The sequence below is a fragment of the Neopelma chrysocephalum genome, unplaced genomic scaffold (assembly GCF_003984885.1).
Source record: "Neopelma chrysocephalum unplaced genomic scaffold, ASM398488v2 Primary Assembly neopelma1_182468, whole genome shotgun sequence".
NCBI lineage: Eukaryota > Metazoa > Chordata > Aves > Passeriformes > Pipridae > Neopelma > Neopelma chrysocephalum.
The window spans coordinates 1-13,395 of record NW_020938013.1 but is presented as its reverse complement, the minus strand read 5'-3'; the positions used below and the strand labels follow the sequence as shown (position 1 = coordinate 13,395).

At 56.2% G+C, this 13,395-nt stretch overlaps 1 protein-coding gene across 3 annotated transcripts; it reads left to right on the top strand.

Moving 5' to 3' along the window:
- The first annotated feature begins 6,375 nt into the window (after positions 1-6,375).
- LOC113962536 (zinc finger protein 638-like) lies at positions 6,376-13,383 on the top strand. 3 transcript variants are annotated; one of them, XM_027673295.1, is made up of 2 exons: positions 6,376-7,881; positions 13,169-13,383. In XM_027673295.1, the coding sequence occupies exons 1-2, from the start codon at positions 6,481-6,483 to the stop codon at positions 13,232-13,234; spliced, it is 1,467 nt and encodes a 488-aa protein (XP_027529096.1). In that variant the 5' UTR covers positions 6,376-6,480; the 3' UTR covers positions 13,235-13,383. The 3 variants fall into 3 exon arrangements, with proteins under 3 accessions (XP_027529096.1, XP_027529098.1, XP_027529097.1); XM_027673297.1 differs by lacking the exon at positions 13,169-13,383 and adding an exon at positions 9,086-9,395; XM_027673296.1 differs by lacking the exon at positions 13,169-13,383 and adding an exon at positions 9,068-9,395.
- The last annotated feature ends 12 nt before the right edge of the window (positions 13,384-13,395 follow it).

Here is a 13,395-nt window from a genome sequence, read left to right as displayed (position 1 = left end):
TTCATCCCTTATCCCTTGCGTTCATCCCTTATCTCCATCCTTGGCGGATGATCCCCCGGCAGGCGGATGAACCGTCCCGGTGCCCCCCGACCCCCGGCGCGGCCCCGCGGGGGACCCGCCGCGTTTAACACCCGCCGCGGGCCTCACTCTCGCTTTTTATGTTAAAATCTCGCATTCACGCGTTTTTAAGGCTCCCCTCGCCCTCGTTTCCCCCCCCCTGCCCGGGTGTTCCCTGCAGCCCCCAGTGCATCGCTCAGACCCCCGGCCCAGCCCATCATCGGCCCTCCCGCTCCGGGAATTCTCCGGTTGTTTCCAAACAAAGCGGAGCGGCCGCCGGGAATTGTTGTTGGGGTCGAACTCGGGCCGCTGCTGGAGCAACACCCGGCTCGGGTCGGGTTTGGCCCCCCCCCCCCCCCCCCCCGAGTGCGCCTCGTGCTCCCGCTTTGGGGTCAAAATCGGGGCTTTTCGCCCTTTCGCGCTTTGGGACGGTGACGGTTGAGCTGAGTTGGGTGTCACAACCGAAAATAATCAAAAGAGGAATTCTTTACCCCCCAGGCCGAGTGTTGTGTCTCTGTCTCGTCACGTGCTTTGCAGGAACCTCCTCGATTGGGGGATTTAACCTTTTTTTTTCCCCCAATTTAAACTCGTGCTCCTTCGCTGTTTTTACTGTTATTATTAATTTAAGGCAGAAATATAATACGGGTTGTTGTTTGTTGGTTTTTTTATCTAAATCGTCTTTTTATAGGAACACTTCTTACCTGATTAAAATCTGTTGTGGTTATTTTATGAAAACCCCGAGCCCCCCGAAGCCCAGCCCAGCCATCCCTCCCGGTCCCCGGCCCAGAGCTGCTGTTTAAATGTTGTTATTTTGCTAAATATGTGCTAAAAGATTGAACACCGACTGTGGGGAGGGTGGACCTGACATGAGGTCATTCCTTTCCCTGGGAGCAGCCGCTCTCCAAGGACCAGGAGGATCCCGAGTTTCGTTTCTTTTCCCTGATTTATGATAATTCCAACGTGCCCAAAGGATCCCTCTGGCTCCTCCAGGGTGGGGGGCGGAAGGGACGAGCCCAACCTCCTCTTCCCCAAATTCTGATGGAGCTGAGGATGTTTATCCCAGGGTGGGGTTCCCAATGCTGACAAAACCTGCCGGATTCCTTCTCTTCCCTCGCTTTCTTCCCCAAATTCCTTGGACTTGGGTTTTGGGGCTGAGCTCAGCTGCCAGACCGGGAGCTCGTCCGGGTCTGAGGAACAACACAGGGACCTTTGTTTTCCTTTTGTGCTTCACGTTTGAAGGTAAATAAAACGTTTTCCTATTTCTTTGCCACCGAGTTAAATACTCTGCATGGAATTTGGGCCTCTTTCAGGGAGTTTTAGGCAGAAATGTTGGTGTTTGCTCTGTCTGTGAGGCTTTTGTGTGCACACAGAGCCGGTGCTTGTGTATAAACATGTTTGTGAGACAGGGCAGGGTTTGTGCTGCTCGAGAGTCTGATGTGGAAAGGGAAATTCAAAGACATCCAGTGGATTCCTGGTGCTAAAGTGCCCCTTTCTGTGTCCTGGCCCAGGAATTCCTTGCTGGAAGCCTCGTGCAGGTGGTGGTTTGTGTGTTTGTTATGAACCTGCTGCTGGGCAGGCTGGGATGGAGCAGTGCTGGGGGTAGCTCAGTGGATCCCCTGGCTGGTGGTGGTGTTCCAGCGGCTCCCTGGCTCTGGCAGGGATGGAATTCCCTCTCCTGGGAGCTGTGCTTGGGATCTGTGGCTGAACCAGGCAGGTCTGGGCTGCGCTGAGCTGAGCTTGGCCAAGGTCAGGCCTTCCCTGCAGCCTGGAGGGATGTTGCAGACCTGGCTGGAGGGATATTCCACACCTGCAGTGTCCTGTTCCCAGGTAAAACCGGGACAGAGGAGGGAGGCCAGGGGCAGTTTGGCTCCCAGGGTGCTGCTGTGTGCAGTGGGAGGGGAGGAACACGGGCCTTGGCTTGGCCTTTGTCTCCCTTCCCCTGGCACGTTGTCCTTATCTTCTCCCAGGAGTTCTCTTCCCTAAGTGCTTCCTTTCCCTTTCCGTGCTTTTTTTGGGACCCAACAACCCCTGGTCCATTTTGGGGTCCAACCTGTTGGTGGGCTCTGTGATTCCAGCTCAGCTTTGCCGTTTGCTTTGCCCTGGGAAGCCCAGGATCCGGGAGCCTCTGGAGCCTGGGCTGGGATGTGGCCTCTGTTCCTGCCATCCAGGTGCTCCAGCACCATTCCATGGGGGCAAACAGCCATCCTGCCTCTGTCCTCCTGCTCCAGGACAGATCCTGCCCTGCTGCAGACACCCCTCTGTGTGTCCAGAGCATTCCTGGTGGTGGGAGCCGGGAGCCTGGGCTTGGTCTTGGCTCTTGGAATTCGGATCCTGCTGGATCTGGAGGTGGCAGCAGGAACGTGCCCGGAGGCAGCTCCTGGGTGGCCCAGGCGTGGGAGGATTTGGGAGCAGTTTTCACCTCTGTTATCCTGGGAATCTTTGCCTGAGCAGGCAGGGGATCCTGCTGGAATGACAGACCACCCGGAGGAGGGGCTGCCCTGGCTCTGCCAAAATCAGGGAGGGCCGGGCTGGACCTGGGCTGAGCTCACCTGGGCTGGGCTCAGCACCCTCAGAGGAGCTGGAGCGCCCCTGGATCGAGGGATACCATGGATGGACAGTGGATAAACCAGAGCGAGGCACGTCCTGCTGAAGGTGGGTGTCCCTCCAGGGGGTCTGTGCTGGCAGGGGCAGCACCCCGTGTGGCACCTGAGGAAGCTCCAGAGGGACAGTCCCAGGGCTCCGGGATCTGGGAGTTGCCACTTCCTGAGCCTGCTGGAGGCACGTCCAGGCTGCCGTGGCAGGGGCTGGATGAGGAATGATCCGACCAGGAGTCCCCCCTGAGGGCTCTGCCAGGGGCTGGGGCAGGTGGAGCCCCTCAGCTCCCACCAGACACCATCTCTGTGCCGGGAACAGCAAGGAAGAGGAGAATCCAGGTCCCTCCAGAGGCTGGTTTGGCTGTCAGAGGAACGCCGAGGAACCTGCAGAAGAGATCTGGTTGTTGGGATGTGGCCATGGCCCCATCCCTGGGGATATGGTCAGTCCTGGAGCAGCCCTCCCAGCCTGGGGGGTGCAGGGCCATCTTTATTTGTCTGCTCTGCAATTAGCACAGAGCCAGAAAATTCCGTGCTATTTATAGGGACAAATGGGAAAATTCTCCTTCCGGTGGCTCGCCAGACTTTCTCTTGTGATAAACCTTCCAGGGGACTCCAGAAATCCTCCTCCACCCTGTCCTGAGGTGCCAGAGCCAGCCTGGCACTGCCCCGGGGGGACGTTGGGGTTGGTGCCAGTGCTGTGCTGGGGCTGGCGGGTGTTTGGTGCTCACAGTGACCATGGACATGGCTCCAGGGGGTTGGGATCGTTCCCTCTGACCTGCAGCACGCAGAGCTTGGACTCCACGAGGCCCTGGGGGGGCTGGTGACGGGGACAGGAGTGGGTGAGGGGCTGCTGGGCTGGGTGTGAGCAGCCCCTCTGCCCCAGCTGGGCACTGGGAGGAACTGGGATGCATCAGCAGTGCTGGGGGTGCTCTCAGCCCTCCCTCCATCCACAGCACCTCCCTGCTTTCCCCTAAGGATTCCTCCAAGGCCGGGCTGGACGGGGCTCACAGCAACCTGCTCTAGTGGGAGGTGTCCCTGGGTGGGCTCTGGGGTCTCTCCCACCCAGCCCATCCCATGGCTCCCCTGGCACTGCAGCCCCAGCTCGGAGCTCTGGGAATGCCGGGGGTGTCCCTGTCCCAGCAGTGCCCCGGCTCAGACACTCCCCAGGCACAGCTGCTCTGAGGAGGAAGGTGAGCCCCTCCCCTGACATCCCTGGCCATTGTTTCCTTGGTCTTGGCGTTTCCTTAGACAGCATTTCCTGCTGTCCTTTCCAGCATTTCCTTTGGAAAGGTCACTCCGGACCCCCAGCTGGCAGTGGCTTCCTTCCCCACCACAACATTCTAGGATCCCTCCCTGGTTTGGGTGGGAAAGGACCTTAAATCCCATCCCACCCTGCCCTGGCCAGGCACACCTTCCATAGCCCAGGTTGCTCCAAGCCCATTCCAGCCTGGATCACCCTCCCTGGCCAGGCTGGGGAGGTGTGAGCTGAGGTGTGTTGGGATGAGCTGTGGCAGTGGTTCCAGATCCTGGGGTGGGATCATCCCTGCTCCCAGCACACAGGTGACCCAGTGACCTGCACCACCTGGAGGTGCCTTACTGGTAAAACTTCATCCCGCTGGACTCCTGGTTTGTTCTCTCCTCTGGGAGATTCCTGACCTGTTGGTTGTGTTTAACATTTGCTCTCCTCAAATATTCACGGTTGTTCTGGCGATGGGTGGCTTTGATAGTGTTCCCTTTCCAGCTGCTTCCCCCAGCAATGGGCCAAGAGGGATTTTTTGCCCTCCAGTGCTGAGAGTTCCAGGGAAACCCCAAACTGAAAGGCAGGAGGTGGCTCGGGGTGTTTGTTCACGTCTGCTTGGAAACTGTCTTGGGCAAACTTGGCCTCACGTGCAGCTCCCTTTGAAGTCCCACTGAACTTGTGGAGGGAGGAGGGACATTGGGCCAGGAGCCCTGGATGAGAGGCCGGAGTTTTGGGATTGCTGTCTGCTGGGAATCTGGTTATTATGGCTCCCTGTGTGTGACAGGATTGATGTTTGTCCTTGGCCTGAGCAGTTTGTACTCAGTCCCAATGAAGTGATTCCTGATAGAAGGGACACACAGATAGGAACAGGCTCCAGGAACGGAGCTGGGAAATCCTCTCCAGCGCCCGTGTATGGGTCATTCCCTGTGGGGTTTATTCCTCGTGCTCCTCAGGCTTCAGCACCTCAGTCCTTCCAGGTGACACCTCGGGAGAGTCACCCCTGCCTGCCAACAGCTGCTGTGTGGAGTCACCTCCCCGAGCTTGGAAAACCAGCCCTGTGACAGGAACCTCGGCGCTGCAGGAACCCGGGAGCATCAGGAACAGCGGGAGCAGCGGGAGCCGGGAACACTGCCGGGAACACTCCGTGACCCCTCGTGTGTCACTGCAGGAGCCAGAGCAGCACTTGGGCAGTTCTGGGGACGACAGAGGGGTCTGGGGGTGCCTCTGGTTGTGCCATTCGGGGTTCTCCTGGTCTGGGCTGGGACAGAGGGAACTCTTTAATCCCAGGAGCTGCTCCTGCAGTGCCGTGCTTTGGGCTGGGGGTGAGGATGCTGCTGAGAACACGCTGGTTTTTGGCTGTTGTTGTGCTCACCCTAAACCAAGGACTTCCCGGTGTCCCCCGCTCGGCCAGCGAGGAGCTGCACCACAGCTTTGCCACAGTTCTGTTGTTTTACTGTTCTTGTCTCAATCTTCATCCCTGGAAGTGTCCGAAGCCGTGTTGGACAAGGCTTGGGACAGCCTGGTCTGGTGGAAGGTGTCCCTGCCCATGGCAGGGGCTGGAATCAGATGCTCTTTAAGGTCCCTTCCAAACCACTCTGTGATTCTATTTCCAGAACTCTGTGGTGTTTAATTTTACTCTCCCTCTGTTTGTACCTGCTTTTCCTGCCTTACAGGACTGAACTCTCACTGGTTTGCCCCAAAATCAGACCCAGTTCCCACGGCCATGGTGCTTTTCTATGTGTCTAGATGGTTTTTTTGTTTCTGTATGATTTTACACCTCTCTGTTTCAAGTCCTTTCAATTTAAGCTCTTGCTTTTAACATCTGGGAAATGGAAATTTTCTATCCACAGAACCCAAGCGTTGTCACGCCCCGTGAATTCTTGCAGGGTTTAGTTGTTACCCATGAGAGTGTCATGGGAGTGTCCTCCTGGAAGCTGCTCCGACCTCAGCTCGGCTCCTCAGCGACCTGACACCGAGTTGTGACCGGTTTGAGTTCTCCATGTCATGGTTTCACTTCCAGTCCATCCCTCGTCAGCCTTTGGAGAGGGGCTTCACCCTTTGCCTCATTGCTTATAAAATGACCTGTAAACAACCCCAAACTCTGTTGTCCCGGGGAATTGAAGTGCCGGGTTTGAACCGGTGCTGTTCCAAGTGTCCTCTCTGGTTGTGTGACCTGTGACCTTGAGCTCATTGGCTAAAGCTCGTTGACTTAATTGCCTGTTCTCTATATTAAGGTTTTACACAGTGAAAGAGAATGTTTTTGTTTAACAGAATTTTGAGCTTTTTAACTGTCCCGCAGACCCCGTTTTGTGCCTTGGGTTGCTTTTCTCACCCGCTGTGAGCAGGTGACGAGACGAACCATCTAATCCTTGTCTTTTAACTTGCAGCTTTGTGTTGTTCTTGGAAAGTTTCGCACCACTTGTGAATTCCCTGAACCTTGGCCTTGGCGGCCCCCTTGTGTTGGGCCCTCCTCCCTTTCAGCTTGCCCAAATTAAGACCCACTTGGCTCTGCAGTCGTGGTCCTCGGTGTCCGGCGGCGGCGCGGCCCCTGCCCACGCTGGGTTCCGCCAGGCATTGCCCAAAGACGCAATGTTTAGCCCCAGAGGAACCTTGCCCCCCAGGCCCAGGGGACCCAACCCCTCGGGCAGCAAGCCTCCGGGATCCTTCGGGGGAGGAGGAGGGGCGGCGGGGCCGCAGAGGAAACCGGCGCCGGGAGCCCCCCAGGCAGCGCCCCAGAGACCCCCGGGCCAGGACTCGCTGCAGTGGACGGGCTCCCAGAGGATCAACGTGCGGGTCACGCTGCACAGGGCGGATCCCAGGAAGGTCAAGGAGAAGAACAACCTGCACCAGGAGCAGAAGGGAGACCCTCGGCCCAACCGCTGGGACAGCGGCCCGTGCCCGGCCGCGCCAAAGCCGCCCGCGCCGGTGCCGGTGCTGGAGCAGAACTCGAGCGCCCAGAACCGCTACACGCCCGAGAGCGCCTCCAGCATTTTAGCGAGCTTCGGGCTGTCCAACGAGGACCTGGAGGAGCTCAGCCGCTACCCCGACGACCAGCTGACCCCGGAGAACATGCCGCGGATCCTGCGCGAGATCCGCATCCGCAAGCTGGGCCAGCCCGCGCCCGGCCCGCGCGCCCCGGCCCGCGGGGACGAGCGGGGATCGGAGCCGGGCGGCGCGCCCGTCAAGGGCAAGGTCATCGACTATGGCCACGCCAGCAAGTACGGCTACACCGAGGACCCGCTGGAGGTGTGCCCCTACGGCCCCGAGGGGCTCCCGGAGCCGCCCCTGGAGGCCTGCGTGTACAACCCCGAGGGCCCGGGCGCGGACGGCAGGGAGGACGTGCCGCGGGAGCAGAGCGTGCCGGTGCCCGTGCCGCCGCCCGCCGTGCCCTGCAACCCCGTGTTCCCGGCCGAGGATCTCATGAAGCTGCCGGCCTTCCAGGGCGACTCGTCCGGCGCCCCGCCCTTCTTCCCGGCCGAGCCCCCGGCCAAGGTGTCGGGGCTGTGCCCGGCGCCCGCCGCGCTGCCCGTGGTGACGCCCGCGTCGCAGGCGCCGATGCCGCCGGTGCTGCCGCCCATGATGCCGGCCCTGCTGCCCACGCCGCTGGCGCAGCCCCTGCTGCCGCCCGTGATGCCGCCGCTGGTGCAGCCGCCCGTGTCCCAGCACGTCCTGCCGCCCGTGACGCCGCCGCCCTTCTCCGCCGGGCTCCTGGCCGCCATCAGCCAGCACGAGCAGAAGCAGCGCGACTCCGGCAGCGGCTCCGGCAGCGCCTCCGGGAGGTCCGGAGGGGGCCCCAAAGGCTTCCACGCCGAGGGGCCCATCAAGTCCCCGTTCGGGGTGGTGAAGGCGTCCTGGCTGCCCGTGTTCTCCGACACCCAGAAGAGCAAACGCCTGCCCACCCCGTCCATGATGAACGACTACTATGCGACGTCGCCGCGAATATTCCCACATTTGTGTTCTCTGTGTAACCTTGAATGCACTCAGATGAAGGTGAGTGTGTCTTTCCCAGATTATCCCCTAAGCGTGTGCCCGGCACCTCTCCTGTTTCGGGGCCAGGTTGTTTTCCTGGCAGTTCTCTGGATTGGGATGCTGGTCTCCAGCCTGAGTGCTGATGTGCTGGAAATGGCTGTAACGCTGTGTTCCTCTCCCAGTTGCATTTCACAGCTGTTTTTACACGTTGATTTTTAATTCTGTTTAATATCACAACTGGTTTCTGCCTCTGCAGCGGGTTTCAAACAACACCACAACAAACCCTTGGCAGTGGAGGGAAACATTAACATCATCAGGGGGACTGAAATCACGTCGCAGGGTGGGGAGACGTTCATGTGTTCACTCTCCCTGCTCCAAACTCTGCCTTCAAACAAACCAGCCCATTTAGAACCCGAAATTTCCTCTTCCAGACGTGCTCTGTGTGAATGTTCCAGGGGCTGGAGCCTGGCTCGGGGGGGACACACAAAATGCCTCCATTCATCCGGCCCAGCTTCCAGCTCTGAAGGGAGCCACAGTCCAGCCTTGAAGGGAGAATAAAAGGGAAAACTGATGGATACTGGGAGATAAAAAACATCCTGGAAGCTGTGGCTTTTCCTGGAAAGCCCAGCGTTTGATATATCAAAAATAAGGCAGAGGGTAACAAAAAACATTGAATAATTCATTAATAATTTTTTCACGTGTTTATATTGCACACAGTGTTTGAGCAACGTGGGGAAAGGCTGGGGGGGGGAAGGGACTTTTTGTAATTTGGCAAAATCCCGGAGGTTTTGGGCCCTGTTTCTGCTGTGAATTAAAAAACTGACTGGCTAAAGGTGGGTTAGGGAAAAATAAACAGAAATTCCCAAGGTCTTTCCCCCAGGAAGCACTGAGGGCCTGGGAGATGGGCAGCTTGGAAGTGGGAAAGGAAGCCTTGATTTAAAATAAAAATGGGTGAAATTGAACTAATCTGAGGGAGTGTTAACAAAGGGGAAAAGGGAATTAGAAAATTAAAGGGAAAAATAAAGGGAAGAAAAGAAGCACTTTGGGAGAGTGGGATCTGTGTAAATGGGAATTCTCCAGTCTCTCGCTTACGGGAGCCTGGGAAAATGAAGCAAATGTTGTTACTAAAAATACTTGTTGACAAATTAGCTGGGAGGTTTTGGGGGTGGATTAAAGGTTATGAGTTCTTGTCCTGGTGGCCCTGCAGCACAGGATGTGTTCCCAGACATCCTGATCCGACTGCAGCCTCCCAGCCTCTGCTCCTGTCCCACCTCCTTTGGCTCTGGCCTGGATTAGCTTCCTCCAGGGCAGTGTTTGGTGTCTGTGCACCTGAGGCCTCACGGGACCAGCCCTGCTGACACAACAGCGGGGCCAAAGAACCAGAAGAGTCGAAGTTTCACTGCAAAAAAGAAGAGTTTGTTGAAGAAACGCTGATCTTGTGGATGGGTGAAGTGCAGCGAACGAGGAATCCCTGAGGTTTGGATCTGCAGATCACCTGTCTCAGCTGAGACCCCCCTGCAGAGCTGCTCCAGCCCTGGGAACAACAGCACGAGGACGTGGAGCTGCTGCAGAGAGTCCAGAGGAGGCCCTGGAGCTGCTGCCAGGGCTGGAGCCAGGCAGCAAAGGGCAGAGTGTGACCCGAGGGCAGGTGAGGACGGTGGAAGATGCTGAATGAAGAAACACTTCTCTTCATCTCAATCCTGAAGGTGCTGAGTGTCTGAAGGGCAGGTTCCAGCCATGTCACAGTAGGGCATTCCCAGTTCAGGTTTCTCACAGTTTTCCATAGTTGCCTTTAGTCCCCTCTTGGACTGAAGTCCAAACTCACCTCAAATTCAACGGGGCTGAAGGAGAAGCTGAGTTGCCCCTTGGAAGAGAATTCCAGCACATTCCCTGCCATTGATTAGTAAAACCAGAGGTTTACACCTGGATGTGAGACATCCTCCCCTCCGTGTCCCTCCGGCCTGGCTCTGCCCTGAACGTGCCAACACTGGGAGCTGAGTGTTCTCTGGATTGAAAAACCCTTCTGTTGTTGCCCAAGTCGTCCTGTTGGCTGTCCCTGCAGCTCTTCCTTAATTATCTCCCCCAATTAAGGAGCTCTGATGAAATCCAAGCTGAAGATGGCCTGGAGGTGTCTGCAGTACCAGAACACAGAGGTTGGAGTGTCAGACAGAAAATGTGTTTTCCTGCTCTTCTGTAACGAAGAAACCGTCCTGAACCTCCCTCCTACAGACTTCAATGTGTTTTTAAGGTGGTTTTTGGCTAATGCACAGTTCAGAAGTCACAAGTTGTGGTATCTCCCATCTGCATCCGGAGTTGTGCTGGATCTGCCTGTGAAAAATAGATATTTTTAGACTTGGAACCCTTTTGGTAAGATGTGGATGGCCCTGGGGTGCAGTGATTGATGGCAGGTCAACAGACCCCTCACCTGCCCGAGCCACCGTGGGTTTGGGGTCAGTACAGGTGCCCAGGGGCTGACAGGTGGGTTTGGGGCAGCATCCCAAAGGGGACAGGCTCCCCCTTGTTTCTGCCTGTGTAGGAAGGGAGGTGGTCAGTGGTGGGTTTGGCAGTGCTGGGGAGGTTGGACTGGCTGATCTCAGAGGGCTTTTCCCACCTCAGTGAGTCTGGGAAGGTCCCTGTGGCTCCCTCAGGGTTGTAGGGAAGGGAACCCTCGCACGAGGTCGGCTTTTTGAGCCTTAAAAACGGGATTTGAGATGTAAATTGGTGCTGCTTGACCTGGAAGGTGTTCTCAAAAATTGGTGTCTTCGTGTCCTGCCACGTTTTCAGGGCAGAGTGTCCAGTTCTGCCCTTGGTCAGGTGGACTCTCACCTCCCTCTTGTCTCCTCTCAGCTGTTCCCAAACCCCTGGATGTATGGAAGCGCTGTGTGAATGTTTCACAGGGCAGCTCCATTTCCCACCTCAGCCTGGGTTATGCTGGGATAACAAAGTGGGATGTCTCCGCCTCCAAACACATCCCCTTTGGAATGCAGTGGACCTGCAGAGTTTCCAGCACAAAGGGATGGTGTTTCCTGTGTATTTATCACAAGCTTTGTTCTCCAAACTGATGTGAAGGGAGGGCGGAGTCGGCGTCTTGGACCTGGAACCGCACGAAGCCACGGGGACTCCTTGTTTTCCACAGAGAACTGCACTTGGAATTCCTTTGCTGAGGGGAGTGTGGGACTGGAGACACTTTGCTCCCTCCCCTGCTGTGTCAGGACCTTGCTGGTGGGGATCCCTGAGGCAGAGGAGGGTGGGATGGGATGAGGGAAGGTGGGGGGGAATTGGGTTGTGGAGCAGCTGCCGGAGGAGTCTGGATGGAAGTTCTTCCTCTGAGCAGGATGTGATGGGAAGGGATCCTGTCCTGGGGGGGAGGGATCCGTCTCTGGGGACTGATGGATGCCCAGAGATCCCTGGGAGTGTCCAAGGCCAGGTTGGAAGGGGCTTGGGGCAGCCTGGGCTGGTGGAAGGTGTCCCTGCCCACGGCAGGAGTGAGATGAGATGGACTTTTCCAACCCAGACTTTTCTGGGATTTTGTGATGAGTCTGTAGACAGTGGAATATTCCTGAAGACTGAGAAGGGCCAGGAATGAGTCAAAGAGGAGCAACATCCATAAACCCAGACTCCTGTAGCTCTGGGATGCAGGAGGGCTTTGGCACAGCAAAGACTTGGCAAAGAGAAGAACGTTGTCCTTGTCTGCTGGGAGGAGAATCCCCCTTTGTAATCCCAGGAACGGCATTGGATCAGCAGCTGGAGGCACTTGGAAACCAAATGCCCTCCCTGGGCCTCACTGGCACCGTGGCCCCTTCTCTGGCACCGTGGAAGCGGAATTCTGGGAGCCAAATTCCCTTTAATTTCTACCAGCTCGTTCGATTTAGCCCTTGTGTCCTGGCTAAATCGACTGGAAAAACGGGATCCTTTGAGCAGGATTGCTTAGAGATGGCCTGGAATTAGGGAAAACCAGTGTGTGATGGTGAATTGCTGCTTCTGACTCGTGAGCTGGATGCAGAGTGATCCCAGACAGGTTTCCTGCCTCGTTTGGGGCAGTTGGGATGAGCAGAACGTTGGGAACGTGGTGAGTGGATCCTCCAGTGCCTCCTGAGGTGGGTTGTTGGTGTCTGCAGAAAGCCACACCAAACCTTGTGCTTCAAATGTAGTTTAGTTCCATTAAGCCCCAGGTTTCTGGGAGTTTGGGAAGTCCTGGAGCACATCTGAGCTGGTGAGTGCCAGGAACGGCCATTCCCAGCCGGAGCTGTGCCCTTCCCAGGGATCCTTCCCCTCCCACCACGAGAGCTTTGGCAGAGGAACAAGAGGGTTTGATGCTGCCAGAGACACGTTGGAGCATCTTTTGTCTTCCAGACCAGCTTGTGCTTGGGAAAAGTGACATGGAATTTCACAGCTGGGAATTGTTTGCCCAGCCCGGCCTGCCAGCTGAATTTACAGCTGTTATTTTATATTAATTATTATAGATCTGATTGTATTTTATGCTCTTAGAGCAGCTGGAAGTTGGTTTTTTAGGAATATTTAATAATTATCACCGATACATTACACCTTAGAGTTTCAGACCATGGAATATCCCTTCTCCACAGCAAACTGACTCCTTTGCCTCCCAGCTCCCCACACTGGGAACTCTTTGCTCACAGTTAAACCTGAGCTTAAGGATTTGTAAGTAATATTAAGATATTTTTCAAGCTTGAGGGCTTGCACTGTCTCTACTAAACCCCTCAGTTTTCCTCAAGATAAACCCCTTGATGAGGTTGTTTTTTGTAAAATAAATCAGTGTGTGTGTGAAGAACGTCCCCAGGCTCTGGAGTGACCTTTAGCCGTGACGTGATTGGGGGTGAATGTTCTGGGGCTCCAGGCATGGGAAGCCAGGCTGGGGTGGGAATGAGATTTGACTTGGAGATGCCACGTCTGGGGTTCTGTGTTTTCTGGGCTTGCTGGGGGTGCTCATTGGTCTGACAGCCTGTGAAAGCCAATAATGGCTTTATTTCCTTTAATTTGCCCAGTTATTGGATCAGCCTTTCCTGATCCGTGTGGTGACAGCCCCCGGGGTGCTGGGGGGGTTTAATTCCTTCATTTATTTCATGGAACACGAGGCATTTTGTTCACCTTCCACTTTGTGTTCTGTGACACCCCGTGGTGATAATGTTTGAGTGGTTTTAATATCCCAAGTGGAAATTTTGACCTTAAGATCATTCCTGAGGTGAAATGTGGTGGAAGGCAAAACACACCAACCATCACTAGAGAGTGTGGGCAGGGCTGACGTGTTCCACTCTGATCCAACCTCTCCGGGTGTCCTTTCCATCCCCAGGACTGGATCCTGCACCAGAACAACCCTTCCCACATCGAGAGCTGCCGCAAGCTCCGCCAGCAGTAAGGGATCTACTTGGGATCCACCGGGAATGGCTTGGGAGGGGAGGGATCATAAATCCCAGCAGCAGTAAGGGATCTGCTTGGGATCCACCAGGAATGGCTTGGGAGGGGAGGGACAATAAATCCCAGCAGCAGTAAGGGATCTGCTTGGGATCCACTGGGAAT